Source organism: Anabrus simplex, chromosome 1 (genome assembly GCF_040414725.1).
Source record: "Anabrus simplex isolate iqAnaSimp1 chromosome 1, ASM4041472v1, whole genome shotgun sequence".
NCBI classification, from domain to species: domain Eukaryota; kingdom Metazoa; phylum Arthropoda; class Insecta; order Orthoptera; family Tettigoniidae; genus Anabrus; species Anabrus simplex.
Window position 1 is genome coordinate 1,192,766,289 of NC_090265.1, and position 21,125 is coordinate 1,192,787,413.

The 21,125-nt window shown below is 38.9% G+C and overlaps 1 protein-coding gene across 3 annotated transcripts in view; it reads right to left on the reverse strand.

The window, feature by feature from the left end:
- Sec16 (Secretory 16) overlaps positions 1 to 21,125 on the reverse strand; it is a 753,833-nt gene that overhangs the window by 528,668 nt on the left and 204,040 nt on the right. For all 3 annotated transcript variants that reach the window (XM_067137541.2, XM_067137539.2, XM_067137540.2), the window contains exon 9: positions 14,946 to 15,101. In XM_067137541.2, coding sequence (XP_066993642.2) covers positions 14,946 to 15,101 — 156 coding nt within the window. The remainder of the gene's footprint in view (positions 1 to 14,945; positions 15,102 to 21,125) is intronic.

Genomic DNA, 21,125 nt, shown 5'->3' on the forward strand with positions numbered 1-21,125 from the left:
AAGTTGGCACTTTTAATGAACAACATGCTTCCTGACAGGCGCTTTAAGGTGTTCCTCAGAGTAACCACATTGAAAGCTTTAGATAGGGAAGAATGGCGAAGTATGGTTCATTGGCTAGAGGGCTGAATATTATGATAGTCACGACGCCTCAGTCATGAGGTAAAACGAAGAAGAAGAAGGAAAAAAGAAGAAGAAGAAGAAGAAGATAATAATAATAATAATAATAATAATAATGTTATTTGTTTTACGTCCCACTAACTACTTTTTTAAGGTCTTCGGAGACGCCGAGGTGCCGGAATTTAGTCCCGCAGGAGTTCTTTTACGTGCCAGTAAATCTACCGACACGGGGCTGTCGTATTTGAGCACCTTCAAATACCACCGGACTGAGCCAGGATCGAACCTGCCAAGTTGGGGTTAGAAGGCCAGCGCCTTAACCGTCTGAGCCACTCAGCCCGGCTAGAAGAAGAAGAATGGGCAAGCTAGCAGGTGGGGGATTCTAAACAATGGCCAACTTCAGGGATCAGTTCTGGCCCCCATTTTGCTTAAGCTGTATATCCATGACGTGCCTCACACAGATTCCATGAAAATCCAGTATGCAGACGACCTAGCATTAACTATCCAGAGTAAAGATTTCATGAACTGTGAGAATGTTCTAACTAGTGACCTGGCAAAACTGAGTGATTACTTCCACAAATGGAGACTTCAACCCAACCCAAACAAGACTGAGGTTACTGCATTCCATCTAAATAATAAATAAGCCCAAAGGAAGCTACATGTGACTTTTGACGGAATCGAAGTACCCCACAACTACAATCCAATATATCTTGGAATCACTCTGGATCAGTCCTTGGCATTCAAACAACAGTGCATCAAGTTATCGAGGAAACTTGGCTCAAGAGTGAATCTACTCCGCAAGACTGCTGGAAGCAGCTGGGGTGCAGACACTAACACTCTACGTTCTGCTACACTCGCTCTTGTGTATTCTGTTGGTGAATATTGTGCCCCTGTATGGGAAAACAGCGCTCATACCACTAAGATTGATGTGCAACTCAATGAGACCATGAGGGTTATCACTGGTACTGTTAGATCTATCCCCACACAGTGGCTACCAGTCCTAGCTAATATCGCTCCGCAAGATCTAAGGAGGAAAGCAGCTAAGGTAAGCTTGCCCAAGAAGATCACCTCTCAAAAGAACTCTCCATTGTATGATGCCCTGCAAGATCCACCAAGAACACGTTTGAAATCACGCAAGCCACCCTGGGTTGATTTAGAAGGTATCAATTCTTTCAACATGACCTACAAGTGGCAACAACGTTGGAACGAACATCCACCCAACAATGCTCACCTGGTTGAAGGTAGAGGGATTCTAACTACCACGCCAAACCTGGTCGAAGCTGAACCGCATTAGAACGGGTCAAGGGAGGTGGGGTCACACCTTAAAGAAATGGGGTTTCCGTACATCTGCTGCCTGTGACTGTGGAGTGGAGGACCAAACCATACAACACATTGTTCAAGAGTGCCCACTTTGTGCATTTGACGGTGGTCTGAAGACTCTGCACCAAGTGACACCATGTGCTCTGGAATGGTTGTCAAATTTGGATATTTTCATTTGATTCTTTGTAAACTTTTGTGCACTTGTACAACCATACAATATATATATATGTATGGAATCTCTGGTCGATTGACCTTCACGAGTAGTTTTGTGTATCCAAGGATAATGGCTTTTTTTTTTTTTTTTCTGGGTTTAACGTAAGACCACATCACAAAGACCAAGAAGAGAACAATGTTAGACCCTGATTGATTTTGTCTATGGCCGAAAATATTAGATCTGGAGATGTATGGAGGTACATTTGTACATCATCAGCATAAATATGGTATTTGCAGTGTGTTAGGTTTTGGGAGACATCATTAATGTCAATACAAAAAAGAAGGGGTCCTAACACCAACTCTTCGGGTAGACCACACTGTTACATGTAATTAATCTCATAATAGAACCGTATTGAGGACAATATATTAAAATTATAAAATCCTTTTAATAACAACCACCTACTCAATACAATACATTCCTCATTGAATTATAAAATCATCATGAGGTGTCTTAAATAATGGAACATGTTCCGTTCGACATAGCGAACATCATCAGCCTTAATTTACAAAGATTAGGTCAGGGCCCTGAGCTGAAATGATAAAAATTGTTAAAAGAGTGACAATGCCATAATAAAAAGTAAAATGATAACATTAGACTTGAAATTGTAACAATATGTACAGATTAACAGCAAGTATTTGTAGTGGAATACATTGAACGATGCTAGTCTGTAAAGTTAAAACAATCATGAGGTTGTTGAAGTTAAAAAATATAAATATAGTGGATCTTAAAATATATGTCAATGCGTGAAGCGTGGATTAATTATTGACAATGGAATTCTTAAATTGAGCAAAACAAAAGCTGAAATAGAGTTTATTGAATAGTACGAGTCAAACTGAGCCAGTTAAAAGGCGCATGGCGACGAAACTAAGGTTGAAATGACGTGAACTCCAGTAGTTAGGAATTCTGTAGGAGAGCCAAACACAATGCCAGAAGGAAATACAAGTTGAACTAGTCCGTATTTACACGCTGGTAGTAAAATTAATCGTATATAACGTAGGACACCAATGTGGACTCGTTAAAGAGTAACTATAATCTTGAAAGTAGGGAGAGTTCCAGCAAACCAGAGATGGATGGAGCAGATTATGGCACAATTGGAGTTAGAAATCCTTGGGACTAGTGTGAGGTGTTCGCTAATGTAGGCTGCGTGAATCAAACGTTCACGTCATTTCAACCTTAGTTTCGTCGCCATGCGCCTTTTAATTGGCTCAGTTTGACTCGTACTATTCAATAAACTCTATTTCAACTTTTGTTTTGCTCAATTTAAGAACTCCATCATAAATAATTAATCCACGCTTCACGCATTGACATATATTTTAAGATCCACTATATTTATATTTTTTTACTTCAACAACCTCATGATTGTTTTAACTTTACAGACTACCATCGTTCAATGTATTCCACTACAAATACTTGCTGTTAATCTGTACATATTGTTACAATTTCAAGTCTAATGTTATCATTTTACTTTTTATTATGGCATTGTCACTCCTAACAATTTTTATCATTTCAGCTCAGGGCCCTGACCTAATCTTTGTAAATTAAGGCTGATGATGTTCGCTATGTCGAACGAAACATGTTCCATTATTTAAGACACCTCATGATTATTTTATAATTCAATGAGTAATGTATTGTATTGAGTAGGTGGTTGTTATTAAAAGGATTTTATAATTTTAATAGACCACACTGCACGGACCGCCAAGTTGATTTGTTTATCCTATCTGTGTGGGTACTGTCCGAGAAATGGAGGGAATACCATTTCGAGAGCAAAATGTCAATGTCAACAGAGACAAAAGCTTTGCTCAAGTCAAGAAGTATTAAAACTGTCACTTTTTTTGTTGTCCATTGCTTCTTGAATGTCTTCTGTAGTGCCGTTGTAGTGTTGTGTACTTGACGAAAACCAGATTGTAGTGGGTCAAGTAAGTTGTAAGTCGTCATGTAGTCTGTTATTTGTCTATGAGCGATGAACTCTAGCACTTTGGATAAAGCAGAAAGTATGCAGATAGCTCTATAGCCAGATATTTCAGAAGGGGAAGCTCCTTTTTTTTAGAGGACGTATAATGCCCACTTTCCATGTTTCGGGAAATGTGCTGCCTACAAGGGAAGAGATAAATATGTTAATTAGTGCACGTAATATCACATCCAGAATAACTTTTATCATCTCTATTCCTATACTGTCATTTCCTTTCACCGCTGATGTTATCTGATTTATAGCAAACCTTACTTGAGAGTGAGTTGCTGGACAAAAGTAGAAGTTTCCTCTATCTGTTTGCGGCTTTGCATAATTCCCATCTAGAACTTCCTGTTTAAGGGCTGCATTTAATGTGCAGTTAGATGAAAAATAATCGTTCAAATTCTCCAAGGGTATATTTATTTCGTCGTCATTTCATCCTTTGGAAATGCCAAAGCTCTTTATAGATTTCCACAACACAGCTGTTGAAACATATGGCTGAATTAAACTGTGAGCATGTCGTAATTTTGCATTACTAATCTGTTCGGTCGTAGCATTACTCAGTCTCTTATAGCTAAGTAGATTGTCAGGAGTGCAATGTTTTCTAACTCATCTATAAGCAGCATCGCGTTCAGCCATAAGTGCTCTAATCTCATCTGAGAGCCAGGGAGCTGGCCTCCGCGAAACTCGAGCCTTCTTTTCAGGGGCATGTCTATTGTACAGCTCAGTCATATGTTGATTGAAAAGCATCACTATGTCAGTTAAGTCTTTAAGTTTAAATATGCCATGCCATGGCACTGCAACTGCGTCTTGTAAAAGTTGCTTTCTTTTTCTTTTTCTTTACGTCGCATCGACACAGATAGGTCTTATGCCGACGATGGGACAGGGAAGGGCTAGGAGTGGGAAGGAAGCGGCCGTGGCCTTAATTAAGGTACAGCCCCAGCATTTTCCTGGTGTGAAAATGGGAAACCACGGAAAACCATCTTCAGGGCTGCCGACAGTGGGATTCAAACCTACTATATACCGAATACTGGATACTAGCCACACTTAAGCAACTGCAGCTATTGAGCTTGGTTTGTAAAAGTTTATTCTTAACAATTCTTCGTAGATCTCGATAAGAAATTATTTTTGGTTTGAACTTGGGACTTTTAATAGAATAGGCCATAAATATAGCATCATGCTGCGATATACCTGGGACACTAATCTGACCGTGATGAAGAACTAATTCAGGTGTGTGATGTGTGGCACCGAGAGGGAGAAATTTTAAGTTGCAAGCTTTAGAAAAAGTTAAAAAGTTGGGTTGTCTGAGGAGAGTTAGGTTCAAGAAGGTTTATGTTGAAGTCGCCCATAATAATTATATTTGAGTAATCAGTGACTAAATCTTGTATTTGAGTCTCTAGATCGCATAAAAAACTCACATTCGGTGGCTTATATACTGCACCCAGAAGACATTTTACTTCACTCTCAGTTATTTCTAGGAACATGAACTCGGGTTTTTGCTCGTACGGACCTGGAGACCTACAGATTATTTTAGGGCACAGACTGGTCATAACATATGCGGTGGTATCCCCGGGGGGCTTATTTAATGTCTGATCTAAGCCATGTATAACCCGCCAGCTGCAGTCTTTCTATTGCGTGGTGTAGTTTTAACCAAGATTCGGAAATTAATATTGGGTGGAAACTGGGAGGCATAAATAAGGCTTTAATTTCATCCATTCGTGCCTCCGCAAGAAGGCTTTGAGCGCTTATATGGCAAATCTTTAAAGAATTACTGTACAGAGAAAGCAGGTGGTTAATAATGTCCCTTGTCGACTGGGAATGGCAAGAAAGCTCAGATGACAATAGGTGTGTGTTGCCTGAATTGCTGGTTCCAGGGACATTGAGGGAGGGTGGAGTTAGTGAAAGTTTTTGAGAAATGTTTGGAAGGAAGAGGGGAGCATGTTTGTGTGTCTAGAGTTCATTACCAGAAGGACTGAATACGGTTTCTCCACTTTCAATTAAATTTTCTATGTAACTTATGATGTTCTCAGTTATACTGGAGATGATTACGACAATAATAATAATAATAATAATAATAATAATAATAATAATAATAATAATAATAATAATAATAATAATAATTATATGGCCTCAGCTACCGTATGCAGACATTTCAATTTGATGCCATCTGGCTGTCTGCTCGCCAATTTCGACGTTCCGTTTTACTCTAGGCCCACTAAATGGCAGACCGAGTAAACCGAAACTCTCTTGGGTGTCTATGGCTGAGATTTAATGAATTTTGTCGGGTAAACACCAAATGTGTCACCAGAGATCTTTTAAATGCCGACATCGTACGACATGGAGTGTCTAATGGACACTTTTCCGCCCTTCAAAAATCCGACTACCTCTGCCGGGTTTGAACCCGCTATCTTGGGATCCGGAGGCCGACACTCTACCAACTGATCCACAGAGGCAGCTATTTTGACAATAATGGGAATGGAACTAACAATTTACAGCGATCAGTATGATAATGGCAATATAGCAATAATGTAAGTGGAAATAAATACGATAAAATAAGGCACCGGACCCAGTCTACTGCTACTAACACCAATCTACCACTATGGCAAGTAGAAGTAAACTATATTACTAATTACGTTCTAATAGAGAATGAAGATTGAAAATTATTATATACTACAACGATAACTCTAAAATTAAACTTCAATAGAAAGTTACAAAAATGTTGTGACCCTTTCTCCCAAATATCACTTTAGTTCATTTAATTATTCCATAGTGCACATTTTATACTTATTTGACCCAATTTTTATGTTAATATTACTCCATCAATGCTCCATACCTGGCATACACCAAACCTCCTATGCATTAATAAAAAAAAAAAAAAAAAAGAGAGACAACGATTGTTCGAAATTAAATATTATGATAATAAAATGCATTACCGCTACACCTGCAGATATCCATAAATGCGGCAAACTTTTCTGTTATTTATTTTTAATTTTCTCGTCATGGAAATTCTGGCACTATGCGGGCACTTGATAGCATGCGTAACCCAAACAGTGTGGTCTCTCTTATCTCATTTACAGCTGTTTCAGTAAATTCTCATGTGATAGATGTGGAGAACAAGCATGAAATATACTTGAAAATAAGAGTTTGGCTTTCGAAAGCAACAGTTATCCAAAGAACGCTCCCAGTCACTATGTATATATTACATTCAGAAGAACAACTCGTAACATATGCTAGTTATCAGCTGCTTGTTTGGCATGCTTTCTACCAAATCATGGCTTTAATCGGAAGGAGTGGCTTCTGCTACATATACACCAACTGGGAATATCAGAGACCATCTCTAGAAACCATTTGGGAATAGATTCTCACTCTTTGGACTTTATAGTCGGGAAGAGAACTATTTTTAAAAGTATCAAAAAAGACGGGACCTCGAATGCTCTTGATCCATGGCTCACAAGATGGCAGTGAAGATGACGTCATTTGGAATGACGATATGCCGGTAGCAGGGAAATTGGTGGCACAAGACGATAATTCCAATGGAAGCGGTGATTAGGTTTACTTAAGTTTACTGTGTGGTGGGCTTATTGTTCAAATGAGACACAAATGACTGGCCATTAAGTTATTTTGTATAAATATTGCATAATATGGTACCCTTATCCCTTTTCTTTATGGAGTCAAGTATGAAGAAAGATGAATCTTCAAAGCAAATTTTTACGGCCGTATGCCCCTCCTGACGTTAACCTAATCAAAGGAATTAATGAGATGAAATGAATGACGTGATATGAGTAACTAAAACTGACTATATTTACTTTATAAGTAGGCCTAAAAGTCGTGTTCGCCATCTATTGTCTTTTTAGATTTAGAAATACTGCCTTCCAACGAAAATAGCCAGTATAACTCAAATACATCCATGAATTTGTTAAAGAATAGTGTTAATTGTTTACATGTATAATTTATAGCTCTTTCTAGCCTAGAAGCCATGTATTCACTGCACAAAATTTGAGATTATCGCATCCCCCCCTTACTTTTATGGGCTGTAAAAGTGGGAAAAAAAGGGGGTCTAATACGCAAGTAAATCTGGTATTTTCTTTAATTTTACACATACACAGTTGAGTCACATTATTTTGTCCATATTCTATATTTTCAAGTCAGCAGCATGTGGCCAATGTAACCTATTGTGAGCTAGCATGGTAGGTAAGTAAGGTTTATAATAGACCATCTGGACACATATCACTTGTTATCCATGTCCCCCATAGATGACAAATAGAAAGACCTGTAGCAGGCAAGCTGATCATGTTCTCGGACACTTCCAGCAGTAAGTCATATGATAAATAAAGAAAAAATCATGGATAAAAGAAACAAGGGTGATTTATCCAAATTGCAAAAGGGAAGGATAATCAGCTTTGGGACAATTGCGACAGTATTTCTGAAACAGTACAGTTTGTGAACTGTCTGTATGATGCTGTGATGAAAATGTATTGAGAGTGAACAAATGGCACCAATGCGAATTATCAAAAAGGAAACTGTGGAGAACCATGTGTTGTCGATGTAAGAGATGAACATAAACTAAGAGGATATGTGAGGGGTCGACTGACACGCTACAGTGGAGCAACTCGCTGATAAAATGAACCAGGGGGCTACCAAATGTGTTTCTAAAAGGACAGTCAGCGAACTCTGCTACATATGAGGCTCTGAAATAAAGAGACGATTACTGCATCTATATTAACCCCTTAACCGGGTGTGACGAGTTAATTCGTCCATCAATAGTTGTTACTCAGTCGGGTAATGACAAGTTAACTTGTCTAGAGCATTTGAAAACTGTTATCTACTGGGTACGACATGTTATCTCGTCTCTTTTTGTTGCTGAGTGCGGTTAGATGACTGCTTTATAGATGTCAATAGGTTCCAGACTTGCTGCACCACAATGTGTGCCAATATTTCATTCCATTTTCTTCTGTACATAATTGCTAAGCATGCTTGTTTGGATGATGAAGTTATTCTTCATCTCACTGAATCAGATGACGAAGTAGATGAGAGTTCTTTGGATAGACAGGATAACATACTGTAAGTGGTGAAACTTGCAGTGGGCTTGCTTCTGTACCATTATAAATAGAGACTCAATTAAGAAAAATGATTTTAAATGTTATCCTACAATTAATTCCTTTTATAACATCATGTACAGTACTTTACTTTTATTTTTCCCTGCTTGCTATATTGTTATAAGACATATTCGTATAGTGTAAGAATAATGCACTTCATTAAAACAGTGGCAGCATTTTTGATGCTTGTTACTTTGTCAGACATAATATAATAATGTAATTGCAAGAAGTCAAATCAAATATTGAATTATGGTTGTTTGAATTACCAAATGCAAATATTAAAATTTAAAAAATAAAAACACTTTTCCCTTTGCGACAATCAAATGATCATAAATATGTCTCTCGGTCATGGTCATCCATCAACGGCTGCTAATTTCAGATGACCACAGTCATAAGACATAGTCTGCATGGTTGCTAGGTAACACTGTGTGACCAACGATCCATACCGTACATCACAGCCTGCACAGTTGCTAAGGTTACACTACCGTCGCATATTCTGTGATGCTATCTTCCGTAGTAACACAAATTTTCAGATGACTGCCAGCCATAAGACATATTTATGTCAAAATGGACAGGACTAGATAACTTATCTTCCGCGAAGGCATACAAGCATAATGGACAGGACGAGTTCTTTCATCATTCGCAGATGAGCGTAATGAGAGGGACAAGTTCCTTCGACATTTGCAGAACAGTAATGGGCATGACGAGGTAACTTGTCACCCATATCGTGTTAATGGGAGTGACAATTTAACGTGTTTTCAGTCTAATTATATTCCCCGCTACAAATGTTTGTTTCTCAGTGGAAACTCGCTAGTTAAGAGGTTAAGGAAGATGCATCAGCGGAACAGCTCTTCAATTTACACCGCAATCTAGCGATGGGTTGCTTTCTCCAACAGGTCCTATCTTCTGTAGCATCAAATGGATGGCTGCACATTAGTTTCTAGGAAGAGATACAGTGGAGAACACAAGTTGACAGCAGCAGCATTATGGCTAGGGGAATGTTTCCACGGCATTCTCTGGGACCACTCATCCATGTGGAAGGCACTCTTGACCAATCGTCATGAATCCAAACTAGATCATGTAGTTCACTCATGCATGCTGATTGACTTCCATGGGAGGGATATCTTCCAGTAGAACAATGTGAAATGTCACAAGAGCTAGGAATGTTAGTAGTTGTTACAAGAGTACTTCAAAGTACTTCCCTAGCTCTTTAATTCCCAGATGTGAACCCAAGTGGGCATCAGTGAAACCACCTATATGGACCTTCTGACACACACCTTCCAGCAGCTGTGAGATGCACTGCAGGCAGCATAGCTGCAGATACCAGTGACAACATACCTGCACTTTACTGAGACAGTCTCAGCCCATCTAGCTGCTGTCCATACTGTGCACAACTGTCTACTGAAGCAATTGATTTATTTGTTAATTCACATTAATTTTGCTTCAAGTTCTATCTGTTTTTTTTTTTTGCACCGACACAGATAGGTCTTATGGCGACGATGGGACAGGAAAGGGCTAGGAATGGGAAGGAAGCGGCCATGGCCTTAATTAAGGTACAGCCCCAGCATTCGCCTGGTGTGAAAATGGGAAACCACGGAAAAACTTCTTCAGGGCTGCCGATAGTGGGGTTCGAACCTACTATCTCCCGAATACTGGATACTGGCCGCACTTAAGCGACTGCAGCTATCGAGCTCGGTCAAGTTCTATCTAGGCACACACATCACTGTCTGCAAGAAGCACACCTTGCAACTTGAAGGGCCTTGGCCTACCAAGCGACTGCTGTTCAGCCCGAAGGTCTGCAGATTACGAGGTGTCGTGTGGTCAACACGACGAATCCTCTCAGCCGTTATTCTTGGCTTTCTAGACCGGGGCAGTATATCTAAGCTGACAATAAAAGAAACTGCCCCTAATAAAAGAAAGAAAAAGATTAAAACTTAATTTGCCTTACAAAATTTTGTGTCTAGCACTTTTCATAATAAATGTATAGTAATTTACAACCATGAATTATTGACCCTTAAGGTAGATGCACCAGTAGCTGACACTTTTTTTAATTTTAACATATTTTTTACATAATTACAGATGTTTACATAATCCAGGGAAAAAAAACTGTTAAACAAGTCACACGTTATCTTTATGTACTACAGATAGATCTCTTAGTGCCCAACAAGATGCATAAAAAGAAATATTAATTAAATCAATAATTATCCAATACAATTCTTTTTTTAAATGTGTGTTTTTGTAGCTGTAGTTGACACCTCATTTTTCCTCATCTCCTCCGGCTGACAGTTCTTGCACCTATAGCTGACACAGATTATACTGTATGATATAATAAAATAAAAATCCCTTTAATCAACTAATCATTGTTTATAAGTTACAGCCCAAACATTAAAGCCTTGTACAGAAGAGCAATTTTTAGTACCCCTTATTTTGAAGCTGCCGTATTTACTGGCATTCCTCGTTTCACCTCATCCAATGCAGCAGCCATACATGACCGAGGGTACTTTAGAAATTTACTTTGCTGAGGGTCCATTTTATTTCACCACCTGAAAGATAGGTGTAACAAATTAAAAATATTCACACCTACATCAGCTTTAGGTTATGGTTTTGATCATCTGCTTACACCTGACACAACATGGCATCAGCTTCAGGATCCCTTATTGTAGAATCACATAAAAAGAAATATTATATCTAGGTAGTACGTATGTATGTATGTATGTATGTATGTATGTAGGTATGTATGTATGTATGCATGTATGTATGTATTTCCAACCTTTGTCCTGTTCTACGGTGTCGGGTATGAAGAGAGATGAATATTCTTGGCAAGTTTTTTATGACCGGATTCCCTTCCTGACGTCAGCCTCATCAGAGGAGTTATTGAGATGAAATGAATGATGTGATATACGATAGTTGGAAAGGCGAAGATGAAACCTGGTGCTGGCACATAGCCTACTCCTGTCCAATAGCACAAAGGGGTCTGCCCAAGGCTTCACGTCCCCATCCGACGAACAAATTACCATCAACAGCATCATATACCCACACTCCATATGAGCACTGTAGAGATGGAATTTAATCCAGGTGTTTGGCACACAATCTGGTGATTAGAAATTGTATACCATCACCTCTCCTACCCTGCTGCCAACATTCTGATAGTAAATTTTTTTCTTTTTTTTTTGGACCAACGGGTCTTGAACCGGCTAACCACGGTGTCTGACCATATAGTATAAACTGAATGTTTCTAATTTGTAACAGACCAAAATAATATTTTCACCCTAAGCTGATACAAGACTGTCAGGTAAAGGTGTAAGGTCCCACTATGGTGTACCAATGGCTGACCCTCCTTAATTTATGTGATAATTTATAACTTTCACTTCAGCTGCCATATAGAATTCATACACATTCATGAGTATTCTCAGTAGTATAGTGGTAGGTATCCCCTGCCTGTCATTAAACATACTATCAAACATTGATTTAAGTTTCAGAATCCAATAAAATAAAACTTATTTACTTGCACTAACCTCCTTTTGAAAAAATGCTAAGGTTCCCTCCAAACTTTGTTTGCTGATGCTCCCCTTCAAACAAAGGACTTTCAGATCTAGATCATAACTTTAATTACTGGCAACTCATCTTTTCTTCCAAAGAGAAACATGATATAGATGTTGATTCCCATAGGGAATCTGAAATATTTGTCCTGAATGAGCAAATTTATAATACCAATATAAATGGTCCATTATTGGACATTATAAATTTTCCAGCTAGCTCATTCTTGGTTGCCAGCGTTTCGCCCTCGTGTGCTAGGGTGGGCTCATCAGTTGGTACCTAGCACACCTACCAATACGCTGGCTAGTGCATACCGTGGAGGCCACTACGTAGGCTAACTGGAGCCACCGGCAGTGCCAATGCACTAAGAGACTTTGTCTCATCACTAAAAATTGATGCCTGCTTGGCCATCAGATGATATAGATGTTGATTCCCATAGGGAATCTGAAATATTTGTCCTGAATGAGCAAATTTATAATACCAATATAAATGGTCCATTATTGGACATTATAAATTTTCCAGCTAGCTCATTCTTGGTTGCCAGCGTTTCGCCCTCGTGTGCTAGGGTGGGCTCATCAGTTGGTACCTAGCACACCTACCAATACGCTGGCTAGTGCATACCGTGGAGGCCACTACGTAGGCTAACTGGAGCCACCGGCAGTGCCAATGCACTAAGAGACTTTGTCTCATCACTAAAAATTGATGCCTGCTTGGCCATCAGATGATATAGATGTTGATTCCCATAGGGAATCTGAAATATTTGTCCTGAATGAGCAAATTTATAATACCAATATAAATGGTCCATTATTGGACATTATAAATTTTCCAGCTAGCTCATTCTTGGTTGCCAGCGTTTCGCCCTCGTGTGCTAGGGTGGGCTCATCAGTTGGTACCTAGCACACCTACCAATACGCTGGCTAGTGCATACCGTGGAGGCCACTACGTAGGCTAACTGGAGCCACCGGCAGTGCCAATGCACTAAGAGACTTTGTCTCATCACTAAAAATTGATGCCTGCTTGGCCATCAGATGATATAGATGTTGATTCCCATAGGGAATCTGAAATATTTGTCCTGAATTAGCAAATTTATAATACCAATATAAATGGTCCATTATTGGACATTATAAATTTTCCAGCTAGCTCATTCTTGGTTGCCAGCGTTTCGCCCTCGTGTGCTAGGGTGGGCTCATCAGTTGGTACCTAGCACACCTACCAATACGCTGGCTAGTGCATACCAAGAATGAGCTAGCTGGAAAATTTATAATGTCCAATAATGGACCATTTATATTGGTATTATAAATTTGCTCATTCAGGACAAATATTTCAGATTCCCTATGGGAATCAACATCTATATCATCTGATGGCCAAGCAGGCATCAATTTTTAGTGATGAGACAAAGTCTCTTAGTGCATTGGCACTGCCGGTGGCTCCAGTTAGCCTACGTAGTGGCCTCCACGGTATGCACTAGCCAGCGTATTGGTAGGTGTGCTAGGTACCAACTGATGAGCCCACCCTAGCACACGAGGGCGAAACGCTGGCAACCAAGAATGAGCTAGCTGGAAAATTTATAATGTCCAATAATGGACCATTTATATTGGTATTATAAATTTGCTCATTCAGGACAAATATTTCAGATTCCCTATGGGAATCAACATCTATATCATCTGATGGCCAAGCAGGCATCAATTTTTAGTGATGAGACAAAGTCTCTTAGTGCATTGGCACTGCCGGTGGCTCCAGTTAGCCTACGTAGTGGCCTCCACGGTATGCACTAGCCAGCGTATTGGTAGGTGTGCTAGGTACCAACTGATGAGCCCACCCTAGCACACAAGGGCGAAACGCTGGCAACCAAGAATGAGCTAGCTGGAAAATTTATAATGTCCAATAATGGACCATTTATATTGGTATTATAAATTTGCTCATTCAGGACAAATATTTCAGATTCCCTATGGGAATCAACATCTATATCATCTGATGGCCAAGCAGGCATCAATTTTTAGTGATGAGACAAAGTCTCTTAGTGCATTGGCACTGCCGGTGGCTCCAGTTAGCCTACGTAGTGGCCTCCACGGTATGCACTAGCCAGCGTATTGGTAGGTGTGCTAGGTACCAACTGATGAGCCCACCCTAGCACACGAGGGCGAAACGCTGGCAACCAAGAATGAGCTAGCTGGAAAATTTATAATGTCCAATAATGGACCATTTATATTGGTATTATAAATTTGCTCATTCAGGACAAATATTTCAGATTCCCTATGGGAATCAACATCTATATCATCTGATGGCCAAGCAGGCATCAATTTTTAGTGATGAGACAAAGTCTCTTAGTGCATTGGCACTGCCGGTGGCTCCAGTTAGCCTACGTAGTGGCCTCCACGGTATGCACTAGCCAGCGTATTGGTAGGTGTGCTAGGTACCAACTGATGAGCCCACCCTAGCACACGAGGGCGAAACGCTGGCAACCAAGAATGAGCTAGCTGGAAAATTTATAATGTCCAATAATGGACCATTTATATTGGTATTATAAAGAGAAACATGTAAACTAAAAATTGATGCAAAAAGAAATTAAGTATGAGTGCAGATATTCTCATTTTTTTAATATCTTAAGTTAGGCTGTCAGCTATAAGTAGAGGGTCAGGCATAGCATAGGTGCATCTACCTTATTCTGTCTGAAGAACCATGTGTCTCAAATAAAACGTATAATATGCTCATTTACCTATGAGTGCTTCTGTAGTACATATCCTCTTCATATCCTCTTCCATAATAATCTTCCAATCGACGATAATCATGATAATCAGGGTAATCATACCGTCTACGATCCCGATATCTTTCCCTATCTCGATCATCCCGTTCACTGACCCTGACTCCAGATCTGAAATAGAATTTAAAAACTGCATTAAAATCTACCAAAATTAATGCTTAGAATTTAAGATTATTAAGAACAAAAACAATATTTTCAAAAGAATGAATGAGTAAACTACAAAAACCTTGTTCTGTACACAGACACTGACTTGTTTTAAGACTTGTTTTAAGATGTCAAACTGAAACTAGAGATCAGAGCACAACTGGAGTTATAGCAGTCACTTTCTGCTGTGTTCTTGACAGAAGCTTTACCCTCACATAAGCCATGCCACGTCTGTCAATGTTGGTAGTGCTGGTTCCATTACTGACGAACAACATTTGGAAAGCAACTACCACCAACAATGAAATCCAAAATTATAGCCTATCTGAGAGAGTTTCAGTACAACAAGTATTCCGGTGAAGATGGCACAACCAATCAAATTCTGAAGGCCATTACTAGATGGCACATACCAGACAACTGTGTGCATACCAGCCTTTACAACTGTTCCCTGTGTTTTAATAATTGTCTTATTGGTAAAAAGTGTAGTGGCGTACTTTGAAGAGTTAACAGTCCATTTTGGGTAAGTCTCCCAATGAATCAAGAAGATTCACTTTCTGAAAAAGCTCTTGGTATGTTTATTTTATTTATTTATTTATTTATTTATTTATTTATTTATTTATTTATTTATTTATTTATTTATTTAATTTATCATATGGCTTTCAGTGCCAGGAGTACCTGAGGATATGTTCAGCACTTTTGGTGCAGGTCTTTTTATTTGATGCCTATGGAAAACCTGCTCATCTAGGTGTGAGATGATGATGATGATGATGATGATATGGGGAGAGGATGAAACCCAGTGTTGGCACATAGCCTACTCCTGTCAAAGAACAAGGGGTCAGCTCAAGGCTTAACATCCCCATCATATGGACAAATCATCATCAACAGCATCAAATGGCCTCGATCCATATGAATACTGCGGAGAAATTTGGAATTGAATCCAATCTAATGATTTGAAGTTGTATACCATCCTTCTCTACCCAGCTGGTCAATTTTTTATCCACCAAGAAAACTCGAAAACTGACTAACCATTGTGTCAAACCATATAGGCTTGATGCCTTAACAAATATGGTCACTGGGTGGAGTCTTAGTATGTAAGAAATATCCAGTTAAGGGTCTGCTAGCAGGAGGGTGGCTTAACAGCATCATGATGGAGACAGTCTACCAATGGGCAGCCAGTGTGGTGCTTAACTCTCACATTAACCGAAGACACTGAACTGAACCCTGGACCTCAGTCATAACCAACTATTTGTGAACTGTAGCAGTTGTTTGTCAAGTAGTCACAGAACATTTCAATTTCTGAGTATAGGAAATTAAAGAAGAAGGCATGAACATGGACTTCTTAGCATTGTGAAACCCTTCAATGAATTCCTTCTTCCCCAATACCAATGATGTTACCAGCAAAACTGTAAATAGCTACAGCACTTAGCTCCCAGACAGAAATTAATCATTTTTTACAATTGTTTTATGTCACACCAACGCCGATACGTCTTATGGTGACAATGGGATATGAAAAGCCTAGAAGTTGGAAGGAAGCGACCGTGGGCTTGTTTAAGGTACAGCCCCAGCATTTGTCTGGTGTGAAAATGGGAAACCACAGAAAACCATTTCCAGGGCTGCCGACAGCAGGTCTCGAACCCACTATCTCCCAGATGCAAGCCCACAGCTGCGCACCCCTAACCGCACAGCCCACTCACCTGGTGAAAATATTCTCACTCCGCTCACAAGCCTTAATCCTGCTGCTGAAACATGCTGAAACACTGAAACATGGCTGTCAGACACCATTAGACAAGGAAGTGCTACCAGATTCCTATACTCTCTTTCATAAGTAACGTCTCCTAGCTTCAGGAGGTGGAGTTCTTATTGCTGCGAAACCAGAGTGAATGGCTCAGATAATGTACTGGAGAGAATCCTCCACTGCTGTGCAGATGCACTTACATCATTCCAGTGTTCAAAGAAGGCGAAAGACAAAATGTATTCATTTCGTATTGACGGTTAAACTCTTACAACAAGATAATTTATTGTAATCCTCCTAATTTTAAAAATAAATTATGTAGACAACTACCGCCCAGTCTCTGTAACACTTGGTATCTGTACATATATGAAACACCTAATTGCTTAACAAGCGCTAGATTTTCTTAATGGAGACATATTGAATAACATCCAACATAGACACCTCCCTAGAAAATCCTGTAACTACACTTTTAACAACAGTTGTTGATGAGTGGCAAGTGGCCTGTGAAGTTTTTTGATTAGTATCACGCATTGAAAAAAGAGAGAGAGAGTGTGTGAGTGTGTGTGCGAGAGAGAGAGAGAGAGAGAGAGAGAGAGAGTGTGTGTGGGGGGGGTCTCCTTACTTACCTTAACACACTGTCCTGTGTCACTTGCTAATCTCCTTGTTGGATATCAGTCATTAGAAGTACACTCAGTGACCGCACATAAACTCTCAAATTTATTCAGACAATAACCACTATGAACCATATTTTATTTTGCATGTTAGCTACTAGGGATAAATACAATATATATAGTGACACTACTAAATGTATAATAAAGGAACAATACCTTCAATATTCTAACAACATAGTTTAACAATACTCAATCAATTAATTAAGCAGCCAAGCAAATAGTGAAGTTTTAAATCTTCACTTAAAAGGCAATCACTGTGCAGTCACCAATCATCATCTAAGGGTTCATTTTTGGACATTTTGCATTTCACTATCACTTTAGTCATAGTTGTAATAGATTCGGTTCTCTCCTCTAATAGCCCCTCCCATTCACAGTAATCATTTTCGTTATTTTATCCCCACATGGTCACAAAACCTAATCCATTCACTTTCACCTAGTTCTGAAAATCTCTGTCTGCAAAGGCGTTCACCAATTGAAGAGTGTTTGTGGAAAACGATTTAAGTTCCAGGATACTTCTTTTTCAGATTTTGCATTGAAATCATTATATGTACTACTGCTAATACTGTAGGAAAGGATACAAGTGCCATGCCTTTCCCATGTAGTTCAAAATCTTATCCAAAGATGGCACTTGGGGTACTCAACCACGATTCCACTCCTATCATCACATCAATCTCATAAGATTCCATCAATGTACCAAATTTTAATTGCTTATTTACTACACTCTGACAGTTTACCAAGAGCAATCTCAGACCCCCTTCCTCCCTAAAACTTGTCTGTTGCAAATGGGTAACATTTGACTCATGAGTTGAGAACTTCCCTGGAACCCAGATCCTTGTACATAGATCTTGATTTAAGGATCTGGGTTTTCTGGCAAGTTTCCCTGTGATAATGTGAAGGAGGTGGGAATTATAGGAACATATAGGCCTGGAAGAGAGGAAAGAGACATGGAAATATTTGAGAAAATAATAGATTACACTCATAAAAACAATAATAATGATATGGTAATAATTGGGGGAGATCTAAACTTGCCAGAAGTTGAATGGAATGGAGCTGCAAGTGTAGCCCATGAACAGAAACTGGCAAATAAGTTAATTTGGAAGGGAGGATTTACACAAGTAGTACAAGAACCAAATCATCTCAATAACTTGCTAGATGTATTCTTGCTTAAACCATGGGAAATTGTTGATAAAACTGAGGTAATTGAAGGAATAGGTGACCATAAGGCTGTAACAATGGATGTAGGACTCGTACCAAAAATGCTTAATAAGAGGCTCACACAAGACAAGAAATTATACAGAAAAACTGAAGTTGATGAATTTGGGACTTACCTTAAATCACAATTCAGTTGTTGGATAAGTGAAGGGAGTAATGTGGATACACTTTGGGCTAAATTTAAAGGAATCATTTGGGAAGGAAAGAAGAGATTTGTACCTGTTAAGAAGGGTAAAATGACCTCAGACCCTGTTTATTATACAAGGGAAATAAGAAAATTAAAAGAAAAAGTAGCATAGTAAACAAGAAAATCAAAGAGGGTAGGGAGAATAGAGAAACTAGAAAACAACTAATGAGGGAACTGAATAGAGTGAAAAAGGAAGCAAAAGAGAAATATATGAATGGCATACTTCAAGAGGGTAATGACTACAAAGGGAAATGGAAAAAGCTGTATTCATATAATAGGAATCAAAAAGGAAAAAGAATCCAAATTCCTACAATGGTGAGAGAAGGGGGTGACACTGTTCAAAAGATACTGAGAAAGCAAATCTATTTAGTAGGGAATTCAGAGATTCAGTAGAAGACTGTCAGGAGTTGGAAACCATAACAGAAGATAGAGAGGGAGAGACACATAGGGAAACAAGAAGCTTCTCATTCACAAATGAAGATATTTACAGAGAAATCCAACTGCTTCGGCAAGGAAAAGCAGCAGGAAGTGATCAAATTACTGGGGAGGTATTAAAGACAATGGGGTGGTACATAATGCCTTATTTAAAATTTCTGTTTGACTATGTTATAAATAATAGTATAATACTGAAGGAATGGAAGGAATCTATAATAATACCAATTTATGAAGGAAAGAGTGATAAAAGGGAACGAGAGAACTACAGACCAATCAGCCTGACCAGTATAGTTTGTAAAATACTGGAGAGTTTAATAGCAGAGTACATCAGAGGGATATGTGATGATAAAAATTGCTTCATGAGGAGCCAGTATGGATTTAGAAAGAAATTTTCTTGTGAGGCACAACTGGTGGGATTTCAGCAGGACATATCAGATCAGTTGGATTCAGAAGGCCAGTTAGATTGCATAGCCATAGATCTTTCCAAAGCCTTTGATAGAGTAGAACATGGAATATTATTAAAGAAATTGGAGGGAATAGGATTGGACGTAAGGGTTATACGTTGGATAAGAACATTTCTAAATTCAAGGGTTCAGAAAGTCAAAGTAGCAAATAATATATCACAGGAAGAGAAAGTTTGGAAGGGAATTGCACAGGGTAGTATAATCGGTCCATTGCTTTTCATAATATATGCAAATGATTTAGGGAAAAATATAACATCAAAAATAAGATTGTATGCAGATGACATAATTGTTTATAGGGAAATAAATAACATTGAGGATTGTTCAGAATTACAAAGGGACCTTGACCGTATCCAACAATGGGTTGAAGAAAATAATATGAAGGTTAATGGAGGCAAATCAACTGTTACAACATTTACAAACAGGAGCTTTAAAACTGAATTTGAATATACTTTGGATGAGTTAGTTATGCCAAAAGATGGCAAGTGCAAATACTTAGGTGTGAAATTTGAAAGTAATTTGCACTGGAAGGGTCATGTTGATGGCATTGTTAGGAAAGCATACAGATCGTTACATGTCATAATGAGGCTACTTAAAGGATGCAACAAAGAATTAAAAGAAAAAAGTTACTTAAGTATGGTTCGTCCATTATTGGAATATGCAAACAGTGATTGGGATCCTCACGAAGAATACCTAATAAAAGAAAAAGATAGTGTATAGAGGAAAGCAGCAAGATTTGTAACAGGGGATTTCAGGAGAAAAAGTAGTGTATCAGAAATGTTAGAGGAACTTGGGTGAGAAATTTTAAGCAAGAGAAGGGAGAAAGTAGACTTATAGGACTATATAGAGCCTATACAACAGAAGAAGCATGGGGAGAAATTCGTGAGAGGCTTCAGTTGGAAAATAATTATATTGGCAGAACTGACCACAAGTATAAAATTAGAAGGAATTTTAGCAGAAGCGATTAGGGCAAATTTTCATTCATTGGGAAGAGTGTGAAGGAGTGGAACAGTTTACCAGGGCTAGTGTTTGATCCTTTTCCAAAATCTGTAGTGATATTCAAGAAGAGAATAAACAGCAACAGAGAAAATAAATGAAATGTTAGAGGACATTCGACCAGTGCAGGTTATTGTAAATAAAAAAATGTGTGTGAAAAAATTAATTCCATCCCCTGGTCTATGGAGTTTGGACAGACGAAGTAGGGGACTGCCTGTAGGGGTGAAGTACAGTGGGGACGTCGAGGGCCCTGGGATCGCTACGGTAGCTGTGAAGGCCCTTCAGGAACTCTGAAAAGTG